This window comes from Mobula hypostoma, chromosome 13, assembly GCF_963921235.1.
Source record: "Mobula hypostoma chromosome 13, sMobHyp1.1, whole genome shotgun sequence".
NCBI classification, from domain to species: domain Eukaryota; kingdom Metazoa; phylum Chordata; class Chondrichthyes; order Myliobatiformes; family Myliobatidae; genus Mobula; species Mobula hypostoma.
In genome coordinates this window covers 45,163,804-45,188,818 of record NC_086109.1, presented here as the reverse complement: position 1 = coordinate 45,188,818, position 25,015 = coordinate 45,163,804, and the positions used below count along the sequence as shown (strand labels likewise).

General features: G+C 43.6%; 1 protein-coding gene across 1 annotated transcript in view; it reads left to right on the top strand.

Moving 5' to 3' along the window:
* Positions 1-15,607, top strand: part of def6a (DEF6 guanine nucleotide exchange factor a) — a 182,492-nt gene extending 166,885 nt beyond the window's left edge. Inside the window, exons 10-12 of the mRNA XM_063065608.1 lie at positions 461-659; positions 11,043-11,133; positions 13,673-15,607. Coding sequence (XP_062921678.1) covers positions 461-659; positions 11,043-11,133; positions 13,673-13,746 — 364 coding nt within the window. The 3' untranslated portion in view covers positions 13,747-15,607. The remainder of the gene's footprint in view (positions 1-460; positions 660-11,042; positions 11,134-13,672) is intronic.
* Positions 15,608-25,015: the final 9,408 nt, after the last annotated feature.

The following is a 25,015-nucleotide window of genomic DNA, read 5'->3' as shown; positions in this document are numbered from 1 at the left end:
ATTGATTTTTAAATGCTTTAAATGCATTTTCAAAAAATATTATGTTTTGGACAGATCCAAAATATTATTGAATGCTTACACAAGTGAAAGATGTTCTCGGCCAGTAATGCTAACATCTTGTGTGGCTCCCCATCTCAAAACCTTTTTTGTGAGTTCAGTAGGCTGTCTCTGGGTTGAGATCGTACCCAAGTTTTCCTCTGTTTTACTCTGCCTTACAAAAGATAGTACTTGGACCCATGCAGGAGCAAAGCATGGCTTGGGGGCAAATGGACAACAATGTTAGTTCACTGGAGTTTGTTCCCACTGCTTTGAAGTTGTCTTTCAAATCCAATTCACATATTGTGTGTTCAAATGACCAAACACAACTGCAGAGGAAATTTGCCAGATTTTATTGTACACATCCATTCAGCCAGAAAATTTGCTTCTGAACTGATGACATCAATGGTTTGTTTTGCATTAGATTGCTGTCTGAGGAGGAAGAGAAGATGAAAGAACTCATGCAGCTGAAGGAAGAGCAGGAAGAGCTAATAATAAAGACCCAGAGAGAAAAGCAAGAGTTAAAGCAAGAAATGGAAAATAAAACCAGGATTTTAGAGGAGGCTCAGAAACAACTGGAGGAAGTGCGGGTCAACAGGCAGCGAGCAGACCAGGATGTGGTGGTAGGTGTATTTCAGGACTCAAACAATAGTCACTGGTTCTGAGATTATCAAGGGGCTGGTGTCTTGTTTGTTATTTAAGTCACACTGTGTGGCAAGATATTGTCACAAGTGAAAGCAACACTTTCTAATTGTTGGACAGTGTATGATAATAGTACAGAATATAAAAATTCAGAGAAAGATAACCTATGATTTTCATTGTATGTTATGTTAACTGTTTAAAAATGTAATGAATGTTGAAATTATAACAGCTACATTCATAATTACAGAACAATTACAGGCCATTTGGCCTTTCTGTTGATTCTGGCTCCTTTATCAAACCTGCTATTTCTACTTCCCAAAACCATCATCTTTTTTTCTCCTTTCACTTAGTCACCCAATTCCTTTCGAAACTTCTTAATTAAATCTGTCTGCATTCCTACACTGGCCATGCATCCACAAGCCTAACCACAGAACATAGATCAGAGAATAGTTGAGCAGAGTGCAGACCCTTTGGCTCACACTGTTGACCTGACCTATTCCAAGATCAATCTGAACTCTTCTCTCTCACATTGCCCTCCATTTTTCTTTCATCCATTTACCTATCTAAGGATCTCATTTAATATGTCTCTAAAAGCATTCCTAATAGGTCTGTTTCTACTACCAGCTCTGACAGTGTGTTCCACACACTTACCACTCTCTGTGGAAAGAGAAAAGCTTACATCTGACATTCTCCCCTTTACTTTCCTCCAATTACATTAAGTCTATCCCCCTCGTTTTAACCATTTCCACCCTCTGGCTGTCCACTCTATCTATGCCTCTTAACAGCTTGCACATCTCGATCAAGTTACCTCTATCTTCCTTTGCTCCAAAGAGAAAAGCCCAAGCTCACTCAACCTATCCTAATCCAGTAAGCATCCTGTAAATCTCCTCTGCACCCTCAGATCCTTCCTCTAAAGAGGTGACCAGAACTGAACACAATACTCCAAATGGGGTGTAACCAGAGTTTATTGAGCTGCAGCATTACCTCTCGGCTCTTGAACTCAATCCCGCAACTAATGAAGCCCAACACGTCTCCAAAATGCTCAGACACCAAGAGACCTTTGTCTCCTGATCAGGTTCTTTGCCAGTCTCACATCCAGTATGGCTCTCCATATTTAGTTGTTCTGCCATTTTTTTGTCTTCTGGTTCTTGATCCTTGCCTCAAAAGGTAGTAATTTCTCTTGATGTTCTTTGTTTTAAAAACCTCTTGCAGTTTCAAGGAGGACACCAGATTCTTCAGTCTGAGAATTGGACATAACACTCCAGTTGTGACCATACCAGTCTTTGATTATGGTCCATTATTACTTCCTTGCTCTTGTGCTCTGTGATTCTATTGTTCAATCCCTGAATTCCATATGCTTTATTTGCTACTTTCTCAACCTGCCCTGACAAATGTCAAGGATTTATATGTATATAATACCAGATCTCTCACTTTATTCAAGTTCAAGTTTATTGTCATTCAACCTATACATATCTGCTGCCAAACATTCCTCCAGACCAAGGTGCACGATATAGTACATATAACTCACACACATAACACATGAAGTAATGTTACTACAAATAAACTAAAAGTAATAAAATGTATTCCAAAAAATTGACATTTAGCATAAGGTGCATTTATGACACAAGTTAACAGAAACTGTAATGTTACTTTGCTTCCTAAGTGATGAGACCTGGGTGGTTGCAAGATATTCAGTAATCTCACGGCCTGGAGGAAGAAGCTAACAGTCCTTGTCCTAGTGGCATGGTACCTCCTGCTTGATGGTTGGGGTTAAAGAGATTGTGAGACGGATGGGAGGGATCCTTCACAATGCTAAGGGTGTACGCAGCGCTCCTATGGGTGTAAGGGATACCCCGATGATCCTCTCAGCAGTCCTCACAGTACTTTGTATGGACTTGTGGTCAAACGCCTTGCAATTCCCGTACCAGACGATGATGCAGCTGGTCAGGACACTCTCGATGGTGCTCCTGTAAAAATTGATTACGATGGGGTGTGGGTTGTGCTTCTCTCACCTCAGTCTCCTCGAGTGGAGGCAGTACTACTGTGCTTTCTTAACTAAAGAGGTGCTGTTGAGGGACCAGGTGAGATCGTCCTTTATGTACTGTTACGTACCCCGTAACTGGGTTGCCAAACCAGCAGAACTGGATCACTCAGTTGGAGTCTGGATTACTAGAACTAAGAAAGTTTTATTAAAGAAACAAGCAACACAGTACTCTAATCAAAAGGATAATGAATGCAACAGTTCAGCAATGATAAACATACATGTACACAGAATTAAGATAACAGGATCAATCAAGCTCTATCGTTGTCTAGGGGTAACTGACCAGTTTCAAAGTGATGCAAAGTTCAGTTCAATTTAGTTCAGTTCAGTTCGCAGTAATCGCTGCCGTGACGATGGACAGTGGGGGGAAGGAGAGAGAGAGAGCAAAATGAATGAATATTCAAAACAGCTTCCACACAGACCTTCGCAGTCAGCTTTCGGGCGAGTCCCTTGTGATGTCATCTGAGGTCACCGACCGTGACCCCTCCATTTCCAGATACAATCATTTCTCTGTGGTGAACCCAGCACCCAGGCAAGGGTGGACACACACCAGGTTCCCGCCGACCGTGCCTTTCCACCCTGTGCGTCTATGGCCCGATACTTCCCACCGACTTGTGAGAGACGCACCGCTTCCAGGGTCTTGTTACCTCGGGTGTTGTGTGTGTGTCCTGCCTTAGCAAACCTGTCCCTTTTTATCCCCCTGCTGGGGTATCGCCTGTCCATCACTTCAAACAGTTCAGGGTTCAAAGGGGGAGCCGCTCTTGACAGCTCTCCTTCCTTCATTAACATCTCCACATGCTGCTCCATTGTTTTCCTTATCTCTCTCTCTCCTGAAGACAGGTGGCAGACCAACTGCTGATCCCACTGGTGCCAGCACAGGACAGCTACATCGTAATCTATGTGTATTCTTGTTACAATTCCCCCCTTCAAGGATTTTTACCGGGGGGTAAAAATTACAAACATGAATACATTATTTGATACACACAAATATACATCTTTATCAGCTACTTGGCTAATACAGCGAGTTTGAAGTTGTCAACACCTGACAGACAGTCAGCTATCACATTTTCTGTTCCTTTTATATGTGTTATTAATAATCCCTTAGACCAGGCTCCAACTTAGCAAACTTCATAGTGGCCAAAAACACTGATGAATTGCGATCAATGTAACCTCTCATTGGATTTCGTCCCGGACCACAATAACAAGGGTCGTCCCATTCCGACTTAGTTTTCTCTCGCAAGGGCTTAGTAGGAGGGGGAGGGGTAGTAACCGCAGAGTTATTGCAAAACTTCCTACAGTACCCCACCATCTCCAAGAGTCTTCTGAGGGCCCTCTTGTCTGTTGGGGTTGGGATGTCAGAGATAGCCCGCACTTTAGCTTGCATCGCTGCCAGCTGCCCGTGTCACCACAATTCCCAGGTAAGTGACCTTCGTGTGGCCGAACTCATTTTTTTCAAGGTTCACTATCAAGCTGGTTTCAGACAGCCGTATGACATCGCCAATACACACCTCTGTGTTCGTCAGCCCTTTCGTCACCAAATTACTCATTCTATATGGATGTTGCTCGCTAGGCTGACCTAGTGTAACAGACACCACCCAACGTCCCAGTTCTTTGCATCGCCTCGGGACAATCAAACACACGTGTGCAAGTCGTTTAATTACTTCTCCTAAAGAGTCGCTTTGTTCGGGGATTAAGGGAGAGACCTTATCAGCAGAGCTGGCCAAAACAATAGCCTCCTCCCATCTGGTCGATACCATACTCATCTTTTCAAAATGATTTTTTTCTCTTATCGGGGGACCCTAGCTTCATTGATTTCCGCGCTAACAACAACTAGGTTTGTTAGCATATCAAAAGCCTGTGGCCGTCTCAGTTCGCGTCGGCCATAATCAATAACATCCTTCCTCCGGTGCGGCCGGTAAACCTCTTTCATGATTCCACCAACTGTTTCCTCCAGCACCTCAAAATGTCCACCGGGGGGTACCTTGTGGGCCAGGTTAAAAATCTCATCCCCATAACTCTTTTGCACCACCCCACATTCCTCATCTGCGGGCACAGTACTTGATTTCCCTTTCTTCCTTAGCACTTCCTCCTCCACACGATAGCCTACTAGTTCCCTTGTTAATTCTGTGTCAGAGAGAGCTGTCACTGCCATAACCATCAGCCCCTCGTCTCGCTCCTGCATCTGCACAAATTCTTTCCTGGCTACTGCTACGTCCGTCCCAGCTCCCTCACTACCTCTTGTCTCACTACACTCCTTCTTTTCACTTTCTACCCCCTTCTCGTACAAGGCTGGCAGAAACGTCTCAGCTAAATTTACTACTGCGGTCCCGTGATGAACCTGTGAGTCCATGGGCGGGGCCTCAATGCTGGCAGGCTGACCTGTCAATCTCACTGCTTCGAACATGATTCCCCTGGTGAGGTCATTACCGAGCAAGACTTCCACGCCTTTCATCGGTAATTCGGACCTCACCCTGATCGTGACTAGTCCAGAGACCAGGTTGCTTTGTAAGTGTACCTGGTGCAAAGGGACTGTCTCTGTCCCTTCTCCAATACCTTTGACCTCTACCTCCCCAGTCTGGGTCTCTGAGCTAAACTCTAATACACTCTTCAGTATTAGTGACTGACACGCTCTCGTGTCTCTCCAGATCCGCACTGGAACTGGTTTTAACCCCTCCTTCACCGACACCAATCCGGCCGAGATAAACCTCTTGCGCCCTTCCTGAACTTTGGCAGACCTGTCCTTCCCTAGCGGTTCATTTACCAGCTCGATACAGCCAGTCAAAATCGCTGTTTTTCTTTTTCCTGTCTCCTTCTTTGGGGCAAAGCACCTGGACGCAAAGTGTCCGACTTTCCCGCAATTATAACAGACGACCCCAGGAGACTTCCTACCAGACTGCTCCCGGTCTACCTTATCCTTCTCACTAGTCCCCGGCTTACTTTCTGACTTTTCTGGCGGACTCTCCCTGCCGTCCTGACTACCCTTCTGGTAGCCTTTACTCGGGGAAAACTTCATTTTATGCGTCAACGCGTACTCATCCGCTAACTTAGCAGTTGCGGCTAATGTGGCTGCCTCTTTCTCATCTAGGTAGGATCTCATACCGTCAGGGACACAACCTTTAAACTGCTCAATCAGGATCAGCTGTAGCAGTCTATCATAATCCCCCTCTACCCCCTTCGAGGCGCACCAACGCTCACAATATGTCTGCATCTCACGGGCAAACTCCAAATACATGCGGTCCCACTGCTTCCTCGCATTCCGGAACCTCTGCCGGTATGCCCCCGGGACCAACTCATAAATCCTGAGGATGGCCTCTTTCACCACCTCATACCTCTGGGCATCTTCTGCGGACAAAGCTGAGAAAGCTTGTTGGGCTTTCTCTTTCAGTACACTCTGAAGCAAAACAGCCCACTTATCCCTCGGCCAGTCCTGACTTGTAGCAACTTTTTCGAAATGGAGAAAGTACCGATCCACGTCAGTATCGTCAAATGGGGGAACCAGCATAACTTCCTGGGTCGCCCGGAACCCTCCACCTTGGTTCGGCACGGGCCCCTGCTCTGCCCTTATCTTTAACTTCTCCAGCTCGAATTCCCTTTCCCTCTGTTTCTCCTCTCGCTCCAGCTGTCTCTCTCTCTCTCTCTCCCTCTCTCTCTCCCGCCTTTCTAACTGTTTCTCTTTCTCCTGCCTTTCTAACTCTCTCTCTTTCTCCCGCCTTTCTAACTGCTTCTCTTCGTGTTCTAACTGCCGTACCCGGAACTCGTGCTCGAGTTTCAGTTTTTCAAGCTGCACCTGTACCGCGTCTCCAGCAGGTTTTTCAGTAGACACCACCCCCAGCTCACCTTGGGGAAACACACCTTTAGATACATAGTGCTCTACGATAGCTCTGTGTATCTCCTCTCTCCTCATTGTCGACTTCCCCTTAGCAAGATTCAACCGTTTGGCCACAGCTACCAATTCCGATTTCCTGGCATCCTCTAATGCCTCCAAGGTCGGCGCCTTTATAAATTCCTCAGCCTCCATTTCTGCTGTTTGTCTTTTCTTTCTTTTGGGAATTTTGACCCAATCAGTTTACTCCGTCCCAAATTTAGCGTTCAAAATCGCGGACGAGAACCCCACATATGTTACATACCCCGTAACTGGGTTGCCAAACCAGCAGAACTGGATCACTCAGTTGGAGTCTGGATTACTAGAACTAAGAAAGTTTTATTAAAGAAACAAGCAACACAGTACTCTAATCAAAAGGATAATGAATGCAACAGTTCAGCAATGATAAACATACATGTACACAGAATTAAGATAACAGCATCAATCAAGCTCTATCGTTGTCTAGGAGTAACTGACCAGTTTCAAAGTGACGCAAAGTTCAGTTCAATTTAGTTCAGTTCAGTTCGCAGTAATCGCTGCCGTGGCGATGGACAGTGGGGGGAAGGAGAGAGAGAGCAAAACGAATGAATATTCAAAACGACTTCCACACAGACCTTCGCAGTCAGCTTTCGGGCGAGTCCTTTGTGATGTCATCTGAGGTCACCGACTGTGACCCCTCCGTTTCCAGATACGATCGTTTCCCTGCGGTGAACCCAGCACCCAGGCAAGGGTGGACACACACCAGGTTCCCGCCAACCGTGCCTTTCTACCCTGTGCGTCTATGGCCCGGTACTTCCCACCGACTTGTGAGAGACGCACCGCTTCCAGGGTCTCGTTACCTCGGGTGTCGTGTGTGTGTCCTGCCTTAGCGAACCTGTCCCTTTTTATCCCCCTGCTGGGGTATCGCCTGTCCATCACTTCAAACAGTTCAGGGTTCAAAGGGGGAGCCGATCTTGACAGCTCTCCTTCCCCTTCATTACACATCTCCAAATGCTGCTCCATTGTTTTCCTTATCTCTCTCTCTCCTGAAGACAGGTGGCAGACCAACTGCTGATTCCACTGGTGCCAGCCCAGGCCAGCTACATCGTAATCTATGTGTATTCTTGTCACAGTACACTCCCAGAAACTTGGTACTCCTAACTCTCTCCATGCTTACGTGTAGTGAGGAGTTGTCAGACTGCGCCTTCCTGAAGTCTTGTCCATGTTGACACTCAAGTTGTGTTCACACCATCCCACAAGCCCTCCGGATGCCGTCTCCTCATCATTGTTGATCAGGCCAAACACTGTTGTGGCGTCAGCAAGCAGTTTGAGCTGGATCTGGTCGTACTGTCATGCGTCAACAGCGTGAGCCGCCGTGGGCTGTGGACGCAGTCCTGGGGAGCACCAGTGCTCAGCGTGCTGGAACCAGAGATGTTGCTGCCAACACGGACTGACTGTGCCCTTTCTGTCATGAAGACCAAGTTCCAGTTACAGAGAGAGGCGTTGAGACAGTTTACCCACCAGCTTCTGAGAGACGATCATATTAAACACCAAACTGAAGTAGATTAACAGCATCCTACACCATTTTCCAGGTTGGAGGGCAGAGGCTATGGCATCATCAGTAGACCCATTTGACAGATGAGCAAACTGGAAAGGATCAAAAATTAGCAGGAAGACGGGATTTAAAGCAGTCCATAACCAGACACTTAAAACACATCATTATTGTTGATGTCAGTGCCACTGGAAGATAGTTATTGAGGCAGTTTACTGACACCCTGTTGGGCAATGGGATGATAGTGGACTTCCTTGAAGCCTGTGGGGACAGTAGACTGTTCTAGAGAGACGTTGAAGCTGTCTGTTATAACCTGTGTTAACTGAGCTGTATGGTCCATCAGCAGCTGACCATGTATGTTATCGGGGCCCGCAGCTTTACATGGGTTGACCCTGACTAGGGTCTTCTCACATCAGCTGCCATGAGACAGAGTGCCTGCTCCTCGGGGTTGGGGGGGTGGGGTGGGGGGTCTTCCTCACCAGCCAGTGTTCTGTGTATCAAACCGTGTGTGAAAAACATTCAACCTACCAGGAAGAGAGGCATCACTCATTGATGTGCAGTGTGAAAGTGCAGACTGTTATAGTCGGAATGCTCTGGCCATGCACCTTCTGTCTCTGTGTCATGGAAGTAGCTGTAAATTTTTTGTAAATAATTCTGTCTTGCCCTTTTTCATGGGGCAGAAAAGCACAGCTCTTGCTGACCTATGAGCTGACTTAATGCTGACTGTGGACCCAGCTTATTCAACACTTGCACCAAAGTTTGAGTGAACAAATTCGCCCTCATGTCCTCTTAAATATTTCACTTTTCACCCTTAACCTATAAACAAACCATAAACTATTGATAACCCTCATAATTTTGTATATATCAATCAAATCTCCTCTCAATCTTCTATATTGTATAGAATAAAGTCCTAAACTATTCAATCTTTCCTTATAACTCAGGTCCTCCAGACCCAGCAACATCCTTCGAAATTTTCTCTGTACTCTTTCAACCTTATATCTTTCCTGTAGGTAGGTGACCAAAACTGCACACAATACTCCAAATTAGGCCTCATCAACGTTTTATACAACTTCAACCTAAATCCCATCTCCTGTACTCAGTATTTTGATTTATGAAGGCCAAAGTGCCAAAGGCTATCTTTACAACCCTATCTACCTGTGACACCACTTTCAACAAATTATGAACGTAGATTCCCAGATCCCTTTGTTTTGCCACACTCCTGAGTGCCCTACCTTTCACTGTGTAAGACCTACCCTGGTTGATCCTACTGAAGTACAGCACCTAGCATTTGTCTGCATTAAATTCCATCTGTTACCTTTCAACCCATTTTTCCAGCAGATGCAAATCTCTCTGCAAGTCATGATAGCCTTCCTCACTGTGCACTACAATACCAATCTAGATGTCATCCACAAGTGTGCTGATCCAGTTAACCACATTATCATCCAGGTCATTGATATAGATGACAAACATCAATCCCTATGGCACACCACTAGTCAGAGAGGCAACCATCTTCTATCACTCTCTTGTTTCACCCACAAAGCCGATGTCTAATCCAATTTCCTACCTTATCTTGAATGCCGAGCAACGGAACCTTCTTGACCAACCTCCCGTGCAGGACCTTATCAAATGCCTTACTAACATCTGTGATATTTTCTCTGACTAGTAACACCACCCCTCCTCCTTTCACGTCTAAAACAACATGATGCCACTTTAAAGGAATTATTAATAGGTATTAGTAGGATGGTACCCCCTCTCCCCCAGGGAACTTCATTGTACACTTCCCTCCACTACTGTTCCTTGTCAGTTATCCAATCTTCTGTCTGCGTTGTCACCATCCCTTTGCAGACCCTGGAATCAATCTTGATAACAAACTTTTATATGGTGCTTTATGAAATGTCTTGAAAGTCCAAAAGGAAAACGTCACCATCATTATCCAGAATGTCACTGAACAAGGAGACAAAAGGAAACAAGGGCTTCTGTGGAATTCTCTGCCACAGGAAACAGTTGAGGCCAGTTCATTGGCTATATTTAAGAGGGACTTAGATATGGCCCTTGTGGCTAAAGGGATCAGGGGGTATGGAGGGAAGGCTGGTACAGGGTTCTGAGTTGGATGATCAGCCATGATCAAACTGAATGGTGGTGCAGGCTTGAAGGGCCGAATGGCCTACTCCTGCACCTATTTTCTATGTTTCTATACTCTTGCGCTTAATGTGAATACAAATATCCTGTAGAAGAAGTATATCTTTTGTTTTAGAGAGAATTATTAATGAATAACATTTGAATTTAGATGCCAATTGAAACTTCAAAATGCTGTTCAAAGATAATTGTCTAGATTTTATGATTAGCACCAAATCATTAGCATATAAAGTGTACTTTAGACTTAAATTTCAGTGTCTTAGGAAGTTGTTTCAAGGCTGGAGCAGTCAGGTATCCTCTTCTTTGATGTTGCTTAATGTTGGCATTAGCTTGGTATCCAGCAGCAGTGCTAGTTAAGCAACCACTCGCCTTGAAAAAATTCCCAAACTCAACAAACTAGGAAGTAAAAAGTAGAATTGTTGTTGCTGAACTCAAAATAACAACATTGCACTAAGATTTAAATCTAAATTGCACTGTAATGAAATGTGACAATGACAATTTCTGGGTCATTTTGTTCTGTTCTATAAATTCTGTTAGGCTGCACCTTGCACGGCCCAACTTACACATCTCTCATCTCTCTGCATCAGAATACATTAATATCAATAGAGTGCTTTCCTTTTAACGAAATGTTGGTTGTTTCTGTTCAGGCAACAATGTAACAATAAATGCATCTCAGCAAATTAAGTCTTTTAATCTGACTATCTATGTGGGAATGTCATCAGTCAACGTTCTATTTAGTAGTTATTGAAATTGCTATAGCATTTGATTTCTGGAAAATATCTCTCCTTTTATAGGCTGCACAGCGAAAATTACGCCAAGCAAGTTCACATGTTAAACACTGGAATGTCCAGATGAATAGACTAATGCATCCAATTGCACCAGGAGGTAAGGGGCAATATTGAAATGATTTGTGCTTTGGCAGGAAATATGTGGAATGGTAATCTGGAATATGACAATGATCCTGGGAATGAAAGGATTAATGTAAGAGGAGTGTTTGTGTACTTGCTGGAGTTTAGAACAGTGGGGGGGGGGGTGGCGGTGGGGAGAGTCTCATTGAATGACTGAATATCGAAAGGCCTAGATAGAGTGGGTGTGAAGAGGATGTTTCCAATCCTCTGAGAGTCCAGCACCAGAAAGCACAGCCTCAGAATAGGATGTCCCTTAGAACAGAGGTGAGGAACTTCTTTAGTCAGAGGGTAGTGAATCTGTGACATTCATTGGTACGGATGGTTGTGAAGGCCAAATCATTGGGTATATTTAAAGTGGATGCTAAGTAAGGGCATCAGAGCTTATGAGGAGAAGGCTTGAGAATGAGGCTGAAAGCAAAAATAGATCAGCCATGATCGAATGTCAGAGAAGATTCGATAGGCCGAATGGCCTAATTCTGCCCCTATGTCTTGTTATAATTTTGAAAAAATATGTTGTTTAAAATTTTATGCCAAATTAGAAACAAAAATGTTGTAACTGAATGTTGTAACAGTTACTGTAATCAGCACTGCAGGATAGTACTCAAAATATGAACCTCCCTGTCTCTGCACAGGCCATGGTCACAAAGGGGCTGGGTTGCTTCCGGGAGTCAGCAGTAACATCTGTGTTCAGCCAAGTGTTTTACTGACCCAGCCCCAAGTGATCTGGAATTCTAGGCCATTATCATTATATGTGTGTCACAATTCTGTTTTTGTCACTGTAATGATCACCTAGTTTTTACATTAATCCATAATTTATCCATATACAGTTTACGATTCCATTTTGTTTCATTTTAATTTATTTCATCAGGTTTCTTGCCCCCTCATTGCCATCCAATTCAACCTTAGTTTTCAAACATCCTAAAGTATATGCATCATTATACAGTTGTAGCAGTGTTTGCTCCAATATACAACAGCTCCTAACTATTTATGCATCGACAAACAAGTTTAAATTTTAGTTTGAATTTTTGTTTTTGTTCCACGTGTGTTTATCAATTTTTGTTTGCTTTAAGGCAAGGTACTCCTCCTGATAATCTGAAAATTTAAGAAATGCTAGAAATATTGCGTAGGACAGACAACATCCATGGAGAGAGGAGTGAATATTGCACCTTTCAAAAGAAATTGCATGTCTGTATTCGTCTTTAGAACATCTACCTCATGTCTCACTGTCATTACCTTTCGACAATCTAGACTTAAACTGAACGTAGTTTCCTCTATTGTCTTTGCTTGTCCAAACTCTGTTTTTATTCTAATTGGTTATTCTAATCTAGTTTCTTATCAGTCCATTTATATTAAAAATTCAAAAATGTGCATGAAAAACTTAGCATTAATACAAAGTAAAACTACAGTGTTATGTAGGAATAACAATATATACAATGTGGAATAAGTTATTAGCAATAAAAAAGTACAGGTAAAAGTTGTAGTCTTTAAAGTTTAGTTTGTGTAAAGCAGGATAATTGGCTTGGCATTTTCATACTTGATAGATATCATGGAGTAAGTTTTATTCCTCTGGTTAAATGTAGAAATAATGAACTGCAAAACAACCACTGAAAGTTTGAAGTCATACAGTAAGTATAATAAGTTACAAATAAGTATAATAAAATACAAAAATCTCTTGCATAACTCAGCACTTTTATCCATTCTATGAATGAATTTGGTCAAAAATGCACACGTACCGTTGTGTATGCAGAGCGATGTCAGTCATGGTACAGAGCTTGACTGATGCTCCATGCAAACTTTTCCCTTGTTAAGTAGCCAATGTTAGGCACAGCCTCAAATATTTAGTTAAGATCTGTTTCAGTGTTTAAGATCTACTCTGACATTAGTTTAAGGTCCAAAATAATTTGCTGCTGCCAAGGAGTCAGACATTTGATTTTTCTCAAAGCTGTTACTTTAATTTTTCATTCTTAGTTCTTGTCCCATCTCCTCCTCGGTATCATGCACGAGTTTTCTTTTCATAAACATCTCCAACAATCGTTCTATCATTTATGCAGGTCATCTGCGTTCCCATTACATGGTCTCAGGTTAACAATACCATCCCAAAGGCTATTCTGCTGTCTTGCACAGCCAGGAGGCAGTGAGGATATAACACCTTTTAGGGAAGTTTTGAACACACCCTTGAACCATCCACTCAACCTCACCGAGCCCTTTCCTCTACCACTAGAATGCAAAGGCACCAATAAACCAAGCCATCCATCTGTGTTAGGTACTGCTGTATGCTTCCTCTGACAGTACAAAGACTCAATCTCAATCTGCTTCTTCAGAGTTTTTCTGGCCTATTATGGATGTTTATTGAGATCCTGCTTACTGAGGAGGTTAAACAAACTGGAGAAAGTCCCTATCATTGAATTTTCCAATGAGAAAATAGCCTGCAATGACAAATAGTCCTCGATTATTCCATGCATCCATGTGTTGATGTTTACATTATGCTTATATTATGTTTGTTTACATTGCTACAGAAAAACGCCCTCTCGCAGGATCTACGAGTGGATCATCTTTCCGAGGAACAGGAGGGCAGAGGCTAGAGGAGTAAAATCACCAGGAAGACCTGAAGAAATAGGTTATGCAACGGCTGGAGGGTGAAGAAAGGCATTTCTATCAAATCATTGTCAACTGTCCTTTAAGCACAAACTCTAATAGAGTACATTCTTTAAGTGAACAGTTGAAATGAAATTCAGTGGAAATAAGAAACCTGTTTCAGGGATCACCATTGAGGACCCAGAGTATACTCCATATTCCACAAGGAAAACTGCGTTGAACTGGTCTGAATATCAGCTGTTTCGGTATAGTTTGATTTCCATATTTACGACATCATATAGTTCAGACTCATCCAACATAAGGCATGAAAGACCGACGACAAGAAGAAAGTCAGTTGTTATCTTGATCTTCTTCCATAGTAATAAATGATCTTCCAATATTCTCACATTCTGAAGCAATCAACAAAAGTTTGCATTCAATAGAAAGCACTGAATAATGTTTTCTTTCTCAGAAAGAACAAGGACTACAAAGTAAGATTGGACCATTTTTCATATTTGCATTGCTGCATACCACGTGATAGTTTAGGAATTTAAGTACAACATTGAATAACAAAAACATCTGTGTTTAATAATGAATGTCTAGTTCTAAATGAATCTACTTTTTATGTCCAGAAAAGATTTAAATGTAACTTCAACATCAAAAGTTTGCTTTTAAAATCAGTCCATTTATAATCCAATGTATTCACATTTTTTTTCAATATGGAAACATTCCTTGTTAAATAACTTGTTTTTTCATTTTATGTTCCTTAACAACAAAGGAACCCTCAGACTTTGCACAATCTGATTTTTGGTCTGATAAGTGTAACACAGTACTTGCACAACTTACAAAGTATAAAGTGATCAAGTAAGTTAATTTTAAATTAAATATTTCAGATCGATTGTAAACTGGTTTGAAACTCTGGGTTCATAGAATTGTATCTGAATGATATTATAAACATAAATGTGAAGAATGTACATAATCAGATGTTTCCTTGACAGCACTGTTCCCTCGAAGCTGTGGCCATGCAGTAACTGAAATACTGCTGCGCACATCATCTTTGTTGCCACGCATCTGGAATGTTCTTCTATATAAAGTTTTATTTAAGTGCCGTGCAGTTTTCAGGCCACGTAATAATTTCCTACTCAGAGCAATGGTTGTTCTGCGCAGTTGTAAAAAAAAAATTAGAGGGAATATTGCTTGATAGTGTGGTACAATTGTTCAATTTTGTACAGACAATGTAAGAATGCAGGGTATAAGTTCTTTCTGTAATTCATAAATAATTGGCAGCTTTATTCCTGCAATGTTCTTTAAAATAAATATGTTCTTTATTTTTGTGCTACAGTAAGAAAATATTTCATATCATCTCAGAACTGCTATTATTTTTTCTGCTTAAATTTGTAAAATAAACATGCAGTTATTTTTGAATAAATACTTTCTAAAATGCTGCCTGTGCAGCATTTGAACAAAATAAAAGGGCAGGGTACAAAGTAGCCCAAATCTAGAAGTTATCTATTTTATAAAGATAGAATAGATTTGGATGCACACAGAAATTTGTTAATATAAATGGTGTTTATAATTTGTTTAGTGCCTTACAAAATACAACTAATGGGATTCCATAATTTTAAAATTGTTTTCCTAAAAGTGAGATTTTCTGATTTTACCTGTTTTGTGTCAAGTTCTAATTATTCAGCGAGCTGACAGTGAGAACTGTTGAAGTTATAGTCAGAGTCTCAATTTTATATAGTAAGTGTTTCATATAAAGAACTCTATGATACAGTAACTCTATACTATTCTGATTTTAATGAATACTTCTGTGGAAAGTCACAGAATTGGAGAGAAGTAGATTGTTTGTAAATCCCAAAACATTGATAAATACTCTGTTAATTTTTACCTGCTTTATTATTTCACTTAAAATATTATCTTAATTGCAGTAAGTGAGAATTTTTACAGTTTTTAAATTTGTCTCCCAGGTATTGGTATAATTGTTGGGAGAGTAGGAAAAGAAAGGTACGTTGCATCCAGAGTTTCTCTGGTTAGCGGATGACTTCCCTCCACGCCTCTCTGACGTAGAGGGAAGTTACAACAGTAGTTTGCCATTGCCTTCTGCTGGGTGAGTTTCCAAAAAGACCATCAGCTCGTAACCCAGCACAGACAGAAAGCATACAGGGGAGCTGGCTGGATTCGAACTCGGGACCTTTCTTCCTGAAGTTCGACACTGATGCCACTACGCCACCAGCGAGAGTAAATCTTGGGGAAAAAATGGTTAAAACCAAAACTCTGCCATTTATATCTATATTTGTCTGTATAAGAGATAGCTTTACTGGTGAAATAGAAACATAGAAAACCTACAGCACAATACAGGCCCTATGGCCCACAAAGCTGTGCCGAACATGTCCTTACTTGAGACATTACCTAGGGCTACCCATTACCCTCTATTTTTTCTGAGCTCCATGAGTCTCTGAAAAGACCCTATTGTATCCACCTCCACCACCATTGCTGGCATCCCATTCCACGCACTCCCCACTCTCTGCGTAAAAAAAACTTACACCTGATATGTACCTACTTCCAAGCACCTTAAAACTGTGCACTCTCGTATTAGCCATTTCAGCCCTGGGAAAAAGCCTCTGATTTTCCACACGATCAATGCCTCTCATCATCTTATACACCTCTATCAGGTCACCTGTCATCCTCCGTCGCTCCAAGGAGAAAAGGCCGAGTTCACTCAACTTATTCTCATAAGGCATGCTCCCCAATCCAGGCAACATCCTTGTAAATCTCCTCTGCACCCTTTCTATGGTTTCCACATCCTTCCTATAGTGAGGCAACCAGAACTGAGCACAGTTCTCCAAGTGGGGTCTGACTAGGGTCCTATATAGCTGCAACATGACCTCTCGGCTCCTAAACTCAATCCCACGATTGATGAAGGCCAATGCACTGTATGCTTTCTTAACCACAGAGTCAACCTGCGCAGCAGCCTGGAGTGTCCTATGGACTCGGACCCCAAGATCACTCTGATCCTCCACACTGCCAAGAGTCAGTCCTGTCGGCGGGAGGAGAAGGTGGCGGCGTGACGCAGCTCGCAGCGGCCACTCCGGTGAATGATGTCTGTTATCTGTCAAGTAGGATGCCGTGCACAATCCTGATTTGATGGAGGCAGGCATGAGAGTACCAAGGAACATCTGGTGAAACTTCTGAAATGCCTTCTTCACTGCTGCCACTACTGTGTGATCCAGAATCTCCGGAGGGGAAGCCCCCAAGTCCTCAGCTTTGCTTGTTGCTTGGTGGCCAGGGCAGGGTCAAAGCGCTCGGCAGAGGATGGTGCTTGGTGTCGTAGGGCTGGTTGGAGGCTGGAAGTTTTCGGACGGACTCAGAGTCCGCTGCGGTCGGGTGCTTCCAATGGTGCGGCATCGGCAAGTTTGCGGCGCTTGAAGGTTCATGGCAGGGAGAGTTTCTCCCTTCTGCCGCCTGCGTGAGATGATAAGGCTATCGGAGCTTTGAGACTTGTTTTTACTGTACCCATAGTCTGCTCTTTATCAAATTACAGTATTGCTTTGCACTGTTGTAACTATATGTTATAATTATGTGGTTTCTAAATGACAATAAACAAGTGTCCTCATAATCTAATCTAAAAATTAATACTATATTCTGCCATCATATTTGACCTACCAAAATGAACCACCTCTGGGTTGAACTCCATCTGCCGCTTCACCGCCCAGTTTTGCATCCTATCAATGTCCCGCTGTAACCTCTGACAGACCTCCACACTATCCACAATGCTCCCAACCTCTGGTGTGTCATCAGCAAATTTATGAACCCATCCCTTCACTTCCAGGTCCAGGTCATTTATAAAAATCACAACGAGTAGGGGTCCCAGAACAGATCCGTGAGGCACACCACTGGACACCGACCTCTATGCAGAATTTGATGCGTCTACAACCACTCTTTGCTTTCTGTGGGCAAGCCAGTTCTGGATCCACAAAGCAAAGTCCCCTTGGATCCCATGCCTCCTTACTTTCTCAATAAGACTTGCATGGGGTACCTTGTCAAATGCTTGCTAAAATCCATATACACTACATCTACTACTCTACCTTCATCAATGTGCTTAGTCACATTCTCAAAAAAATTCAATCAGGCTCATAAGGCACGACCTGCCTTTGACAAAGCCATGCTGACTATTCCTAATCATATTATGCCTCTCCAAATGTTAATAAATCCTGCCTCTCAGGATCTTCTCCATCAAATTACCTACCACTGAAGTAAGACTCACTGGCCTATAATTTCCTCGGCTATCCCTACTCCCTTTCTTGATCAAGGGAACAACATCCGCAACCCTACAGTCCTCCAGAACCTCTTCCGTCCTCATTGATGATGCAAAGAGCATTGTCAGAGGTTCGGCAGTCTCCTCCCTCCCTTCCCACAGTAGCCTGGGGTACATCCTGTCTGGTCCTTGTGATTTATCCAACTTGATACTTTCCAAAACCTCCAGCACATCCTCTTTCTTAATATTTACATTCTCAAGCTTTTCAGTCCGCTGCCAGTCATCCCTACAATCGCCAAGACCCTTTTCCATAGTGAATACTGAAGCAAAGTATTCATTAAGTACCTCCACTATTTCCTCCGTTTCTTGACTAGATTTACAACAGCCTTTGTGCACCGCAGATCTTGTACCCTACCATCCATTCTATGTCTCATTGGAACGTACCTACTCAGAATCCCATGCAAATATCCCCTAAACATTTGCCACATTTCTTCTGTACGTTTCCCTGAGAACATCTGTTTCCAATTTATGGTTCCAATTTCCTGCCTGATGGCCTCATAGTTCTCCTTACTCCAATTAAACGTTTCCCTAACTTGTCTGTTCCTATCCCTCTCCAATGCTATGGTAAAGGAGATAGAATTGTGATCACTATCTCCAAAATGCTCTCCCACTGAGAGACCTGACACATGACCAGGTTCATTTCCCAATACCAGATCAAGTATAGCCTCTCCTCTTGTAGGCTTATCTACATATTGTGTCAAGAAACCTTCCCGAACACACCTAACAAACTCCACCCCATTTAAAACCCCCTCACTCTAGGGAGATGCCAATCAATATTTGGGAAATTAAAATCTCCCACCACAACAGCCCTGCTATTATTACTCCTTTCCAGAATCTGTCTTCCTATCTGCTCCTCCATGTCCCGGTTACTATTGGGTGGTCTATAAAGAACACCCAGTAGAGTTATTGGCCCCTTCCTATTCCTGACTTCCACCCACAGAGACTCCGTAGGCAATCCCTCCATGACTTCCTCCTTTTCAGCAGCCGTGACACTATCCCTGATCAACAATGCCACGCCCCCACCTCTTTTGCCTCCCTCCCTGTCCTTTCTGAAACATCTAAAGCCTGGCACTTGAAGTAGCCATTCCTGCCCCTGCACCATCCAAGTCTTTGTAATGGCCACAACATCATAGCTCCAAGTCCTGAACCACGCTCTAAGCTCATCCGCTTTGTTCATGATACTTCTTGCATTAAAATAGACACACCTCAAACCATCGGTCTGAGCGCGTCCCTTCTCTATCGCCTCCTATCCTCCCTTTCACACTCTCTCCAAACTTTCTCTATTTGTGAGCCAACCTCCCATTTCTCCGTCACTTCAATTCGGTTCCAACCCCCCAGCAATTCTACTTTAAACTCTTCTCAAAACCCTTAGCAAACCTTCCCGCCAAGATATTGGTCCCCCTCGGATTCAACTGATTACAAATACGAATAAGCCAATTGGATACCAATCAATATTTGTCAGCCAAAGATAATGAGTTAGGCAAGTTACCGGTATCTGTAAATCATTACTAGTGTTTTATTTAGTGTGAATTTTATGATTTAAGAATACACTGTTTTTGTTGGAATCAGCATAAACGGCATACAAGCCACTATTCTAACCATCTGTTCTACAACAAAACCAGCAAGAACAGATTACTCACATTGGTCACAACATCAGACGGGTTAGTGACATTGGTCCCGTCGTCAGACAGATTAGTGACATTGTCCCGTCGTCAGACAGGTTAGTGACATTGGTCCCGTCGTCAGACAGATTAGTGACATTGTCCCGTCGTCAGACAGGTTAGTGACATTGGTCCCGTCGTCAGACAGATTAGTGACATTGTCCCGTCGTCAGACAGGTTAGTGACATCGATCCCATCGTCAGGTTAGTGACATTGATCCCGTCATCAGACAGGTTAGTGACATTGATCCCATCGTCAGGTTAGTGACATTGATCCCGTCATCAGACAGGTTAGTGACATTGATCTCGTCATCAGACAGGTTAGTGATATTGTCCCGTCGTCAGACAGATTAGTGATATTGTCCCGTCGTCAGACAGGTTAGTGACATCGATCCCATCGTCAGGTTAGTGACATTGATCCCGTCATCAGACAGGTTAGTGACATTGATCTCGTCATCAGACAGGTTAGTGATATTGTCCCGTCGTCAGACAGATTAGTGATATTGTCCCGTCGTCAGACAGGTTAGTGACATTGTCCCGTCGTCAGACGGGTTAGTGACGTTGATCCCGTCGTCAGACGGGTTAGTGACGTTGATCCCGTCGTCAGACGGGTTAGTGACGTTGATCCCGTCGTCAGACGGGTTAGTGACGTTGATCCCGTCCTCAGACGGGTTAGTGACATCGATCCCGTCGTCAGACAGGTTAGTGACATCGATCCCGTCGTCAGACAGGTTAGTGACATCGATCCCGTCGTCAGACGGGTTGGTGACATCGATCCCGTTATCAGACGGGTTAGTGACATTGATCTCGTCATCAGACAGGTTAGTGACATTGTCCCGTCGTCAGACAGGTTAGTGACATCGATCCCATCGTCAGGTTAGTGACATTGATCTTGTCGTCAGACAGGTTAGTGACATTGATCCCGTCGTCAGACGGGTTAGTGACATCGATCCCATCGTCAGACAGATTAGTGACATTGATCTCGTCATCAGACAGGTTAGTGACATTGTCCCGTCGTCAGACAGGTTAGTGACATCGATCCCGTCATCAGACGGGTTAGTGACATCGATCCCGTCGTCAGACGGGTTAGTGACGTTGATCCCGTCCTCAGACGGGTTAGTGACATCGATCCCATCATCAGACAGGTTAGTGACATTGATCTCGTCATCAGACAGGTTAGTGACATTGTCCCGTCGTCAGACAGGTTAGTGACATCGATCCCGTCATCAGACGGGTTAGTGACATCGATCCCGTCGTCAGACGGGTTAGTGACGTCGATCCCGTCGTCAGACGGGTTAGTGACGTTGATCCCGTCGTCAGACGGGTTAGTGACGTTGATCCCGTCGTCAGACGGGTTAGTGACGTTGATCCCGTCGTCAGACGGGTTAGTGACGTTGATCCCGTCCTCAGACGGGTTAGTGACATCGATCCCGTCGTCAGACAGGTTAGTGACATCGATCTCGTCATCAGACGGGTTAGTGACATTGTCCCGTCGTCAGACGGGTTAGTGACATCCTATCATCAGACAGGTTAGTGACATTGATCTCGTCATCAGACGGGTTAGTGACATCCTATCATCAGACAGGTTAGTGACATTGGTCCCATCATCAGACAGATTAGTGACATTGATCTCGTCGTCAGACGGGTTAGTGACATCCTATCATCAGACAGGTTAGTGACATTGGTCCCATCATCAGACAGATTAGTGACATCGATCCCGTCATCAGTCAGGTTAGTGACATCCTATCATCAGACAGGTTAGTGACATTGAACTCATCGTCAGACAGATTAGTGAAATTGTCCCGTCGTCAGACGGGTTAGTGACATCGATCCCATCATCAGATGGGTTAGTGACATTGATCTCGTCATCAGACAGATTAGTGACATCGATCCCATCATCAGATGGGTTAGTGACATTGATCTCGTCATCAGACAGATTAGTGACATTGATCCCATCGTCAGTCAGGTTAGTGACATCGATCCCGTCATCAGACAGGTTAGTGAAATTGTCCCAGCATCTCACAGGTTGATGACATTGTCCAAAGTCTCTTCACAATCTTTCTTGTCAAAATAATGCTCTTCACCTCCAGCAATCTTTCCACAAGCACATCCTAAGAACTAATGGAGAACTTTCAACCTTTGGTGACAATGTCCCAGAAGCAAATTCACCCAAATCTCAGTAGCAAGGCAAAGGTATGAAGACGTTAGTATTGGGAGGCTCAGCTCCAAGCCATTATTGACTTTTTCATAAAAGACAATATGAAAGGGTGGGACTTGCACTCAACATCAGCAAGACAAAGTTTTTAATCAAGCTGCCGCACACTGCCCTCTGACAGCATAAGTTCACGGTTAGTCCCATTTATCAGGAGTCACCTCAAGGCAAGGAAAGACATCAATGACAAAGATCATTCAATGTGCTCGCTCAATTTCATGGCTCAAAACTAGCATCTCCTGGGTGGGAGTAATGCCTGCTGCCTTTGTTCCTGAGACTTGGACTACCCGCAGCAGGCATCTAAAGGCACTGGAAGAATACAGACTTCTTTCACAAATGGAGCCAATTCTCTTGAAAATGTTTGGCACGATGATTAACTCCAGATAAAATCTATTTTGGATTGTAAGGTGCTGAGAAACAATGCTGTTGAGTTTTTTGAAAACTGGTTAATATTACAATGTAGAAATATTACTTACTGCAAAGTTTATTGTGCAATATCAAGTACAGCTAGTTCTTAAAAACAGCTTGCTAATTCACAGACATGCTCTATTTTCTAATGCTATTTCCTTCTGTCAAATTTCAATTACTCATCTAATAGTAAGGACTGTTAAAGTGACTTTTGCATCACTCCATATTGTACCCTAAGGGCACCACAGTAGCGTAGCAGTTAGCACAAGGCTATTACAGCTCAGGGCGTTGGCGATCAGAGTTCAATTCCAGTGTCCTCTGTATGGAGTGTGTACGTCCTCCCCATGAAAGCATGGCCTTTCCACCCATTGTCCGAAGATGTACAGTTAGTAGGTTAAATGTTCACTGTAAATTGTCCTGTGATTAAGCTAGGGTTAAATAGGTTAATTGTTCACTGTAAATTGTCCTGTGATTAAACTAGGGTTAAATAGGTTAATTGTTCACTGTAAATTGTCCTGTGATTAAGCTAGGGTTAAATAGGTGGGCTGCTGGGAGGTGCAACTCATTGTTCCACATTGTGTCCTTAAATAAAATAAAATGTCATTTCCATCTATATGTCTCCTGTATCCCTTCTGAAACTGTCTATCATCACACCTTTTTATCATTGGTGGGTTCACATTAAATGTTATCCATATGCTCTCTGGAACTCCCACTAAAGTATGTCTGATCAGCTACTCTCTCTCGGTCTGCCTTGGATTGTGTTTTTATTGTCTTTCACCCCAATTCCATCGGCTATGGCCTTTGAGTTCTTTTTACCAACACCTATAACCCAGTTCTCTCCACAAAAAAAAACAAAAGTGTTTATCCATATTAGAAGCATAGAAACATAGAAAACCTACAGCACAATACAGGCCCTTTGGCCCACAAAGTTGTGCCGAACGTGTCCCTACCTTATAAATTACCAAGGGTTACCCAAAGCCCTCTATTTTTCTAAGCTCCATCTACCTATCCAAAAGTCCCTTAAAAGACCCTATCATATCCGCCTCCACCACCGTTGCCAGCAGCCCATTCCACGCACTCACCACTCAGCGTAAAAAAACTTACCCCGATATCTCCTCTGTACCTACTCCCAAGCACCCTAAAACTGTGCCCTCTCATGCTAGCCATTTCAGCCCTGGGAAAAAGCCTCTGACTATCCACACGATCAATGCCTCTCATCACCTTTACATCTCCATCAGGTCACCTCTCCTCCTATGTTGCTCTAAGGAGAAAAGGCGGAGTTGCTCAATCTATTCTCATAAGGCATGCTCCCCAATCCAGGCAACACCCTTGTAAATCTCCTCTGCACCCTTTCTATGGTTTCTACGTCCTTCCTGTATTGAGGCGACAAGAACTGAGCACAGTACTCCAAATAGGGTCTGACCAAGGTCCCATCTGCAGCTTAATGTGAAAAAGACTAAGGAGCTGGTGGTAGACCTGAGGAGAGCTAAGGCACCAGTGACCCCTGTTTCCATCCAGCGGGTCAGTGTGGACATGGTGGAGGATTACAAATACCTAGGGATACGAATTGACAATAAACTGGACTGGTCAAAGAACACTGAGGCTGTCTACAAGAAAGGTCAGAGCTGTCTCTATTTCCTGAGGAGACTGAGGTCCTTTAACATCTGTCGGACGATGCTGAGGATGTTCTACAAGTCTGTGGTGGCCAGTGTTATCATGTTTGCTGTTGTGTGCTGGGGAAGCAGGCTGAGGGTAGCAGACACCAACAGAATCAACAAACTCATTCGTAAGGCCAGTGATGTTGTGGGGATGGAACTGGACTCTCTGACGGTGGTGTCTGAAAAGAGGATTCTGTCCAAGTTGCATGCCATCTTGGACAATGTCTCCCACCCACTACATAATGTACTGGGTGGGCACAGGAGTACATTCAGCCAGAGACTCATTCCACTGAGATGCAACACTGAGCGTCATAGGAAGTCATTCCTGCCTGTGGCCATCAAACTTTACAACTCCTCCCTTGGAGGGTCAGACACCCTGAGCCAATAGGCTGGTCCTGGACTTATTTCCAGGCATAATTTACATATTACTATGTGAGGGGATCCAGGAGTGCCCCTATTAACTGTTTGAAGAGAGACAGAGAGAGACATTCATCATTGATGGTTTGTTTGGAAGAGAGAGAGAGAGAGATGAAGATTAACAGTTGGACTGTCACTTCAAGGCATTGGAAGTAACTTTGGATTTTCACTGAGTTGGAGTTGGAGCCAGCACCGAGCGGCTCGTAAGTTGCTATGGTGACCGAAGGCAGTGTTATTTAATGGACACTCGATGTTATGATTTTCAGCAGATTGTTGATGTTACTTTCAAGGACTTGTTGCCTGCTTGCATTTCTCTGCAGACAAAGGAAGGAGGGACTCTTTGAATGACAGGTGATGCTCAGCCTGGTGAAATAAATGGGAGGTCAGATGATACAGACCTCAGACACATGATCTGGACTCTGAATGAGTATTGTTGTGCCTGCAGAGAAAGTGGGTTTTGGAGGATTGATCAGGCGGATCGATCCAAATTGCTATTCCAGTGGTGAAGAAGGGGTTGACTGGTGGGGAGTTGTCTATGTGTCCACCCTCGCCTGGGTGATAGCTCCACCACAGGAGACTGGTCCCCCGGTTAAAGTCACAGTCGGTGACTTG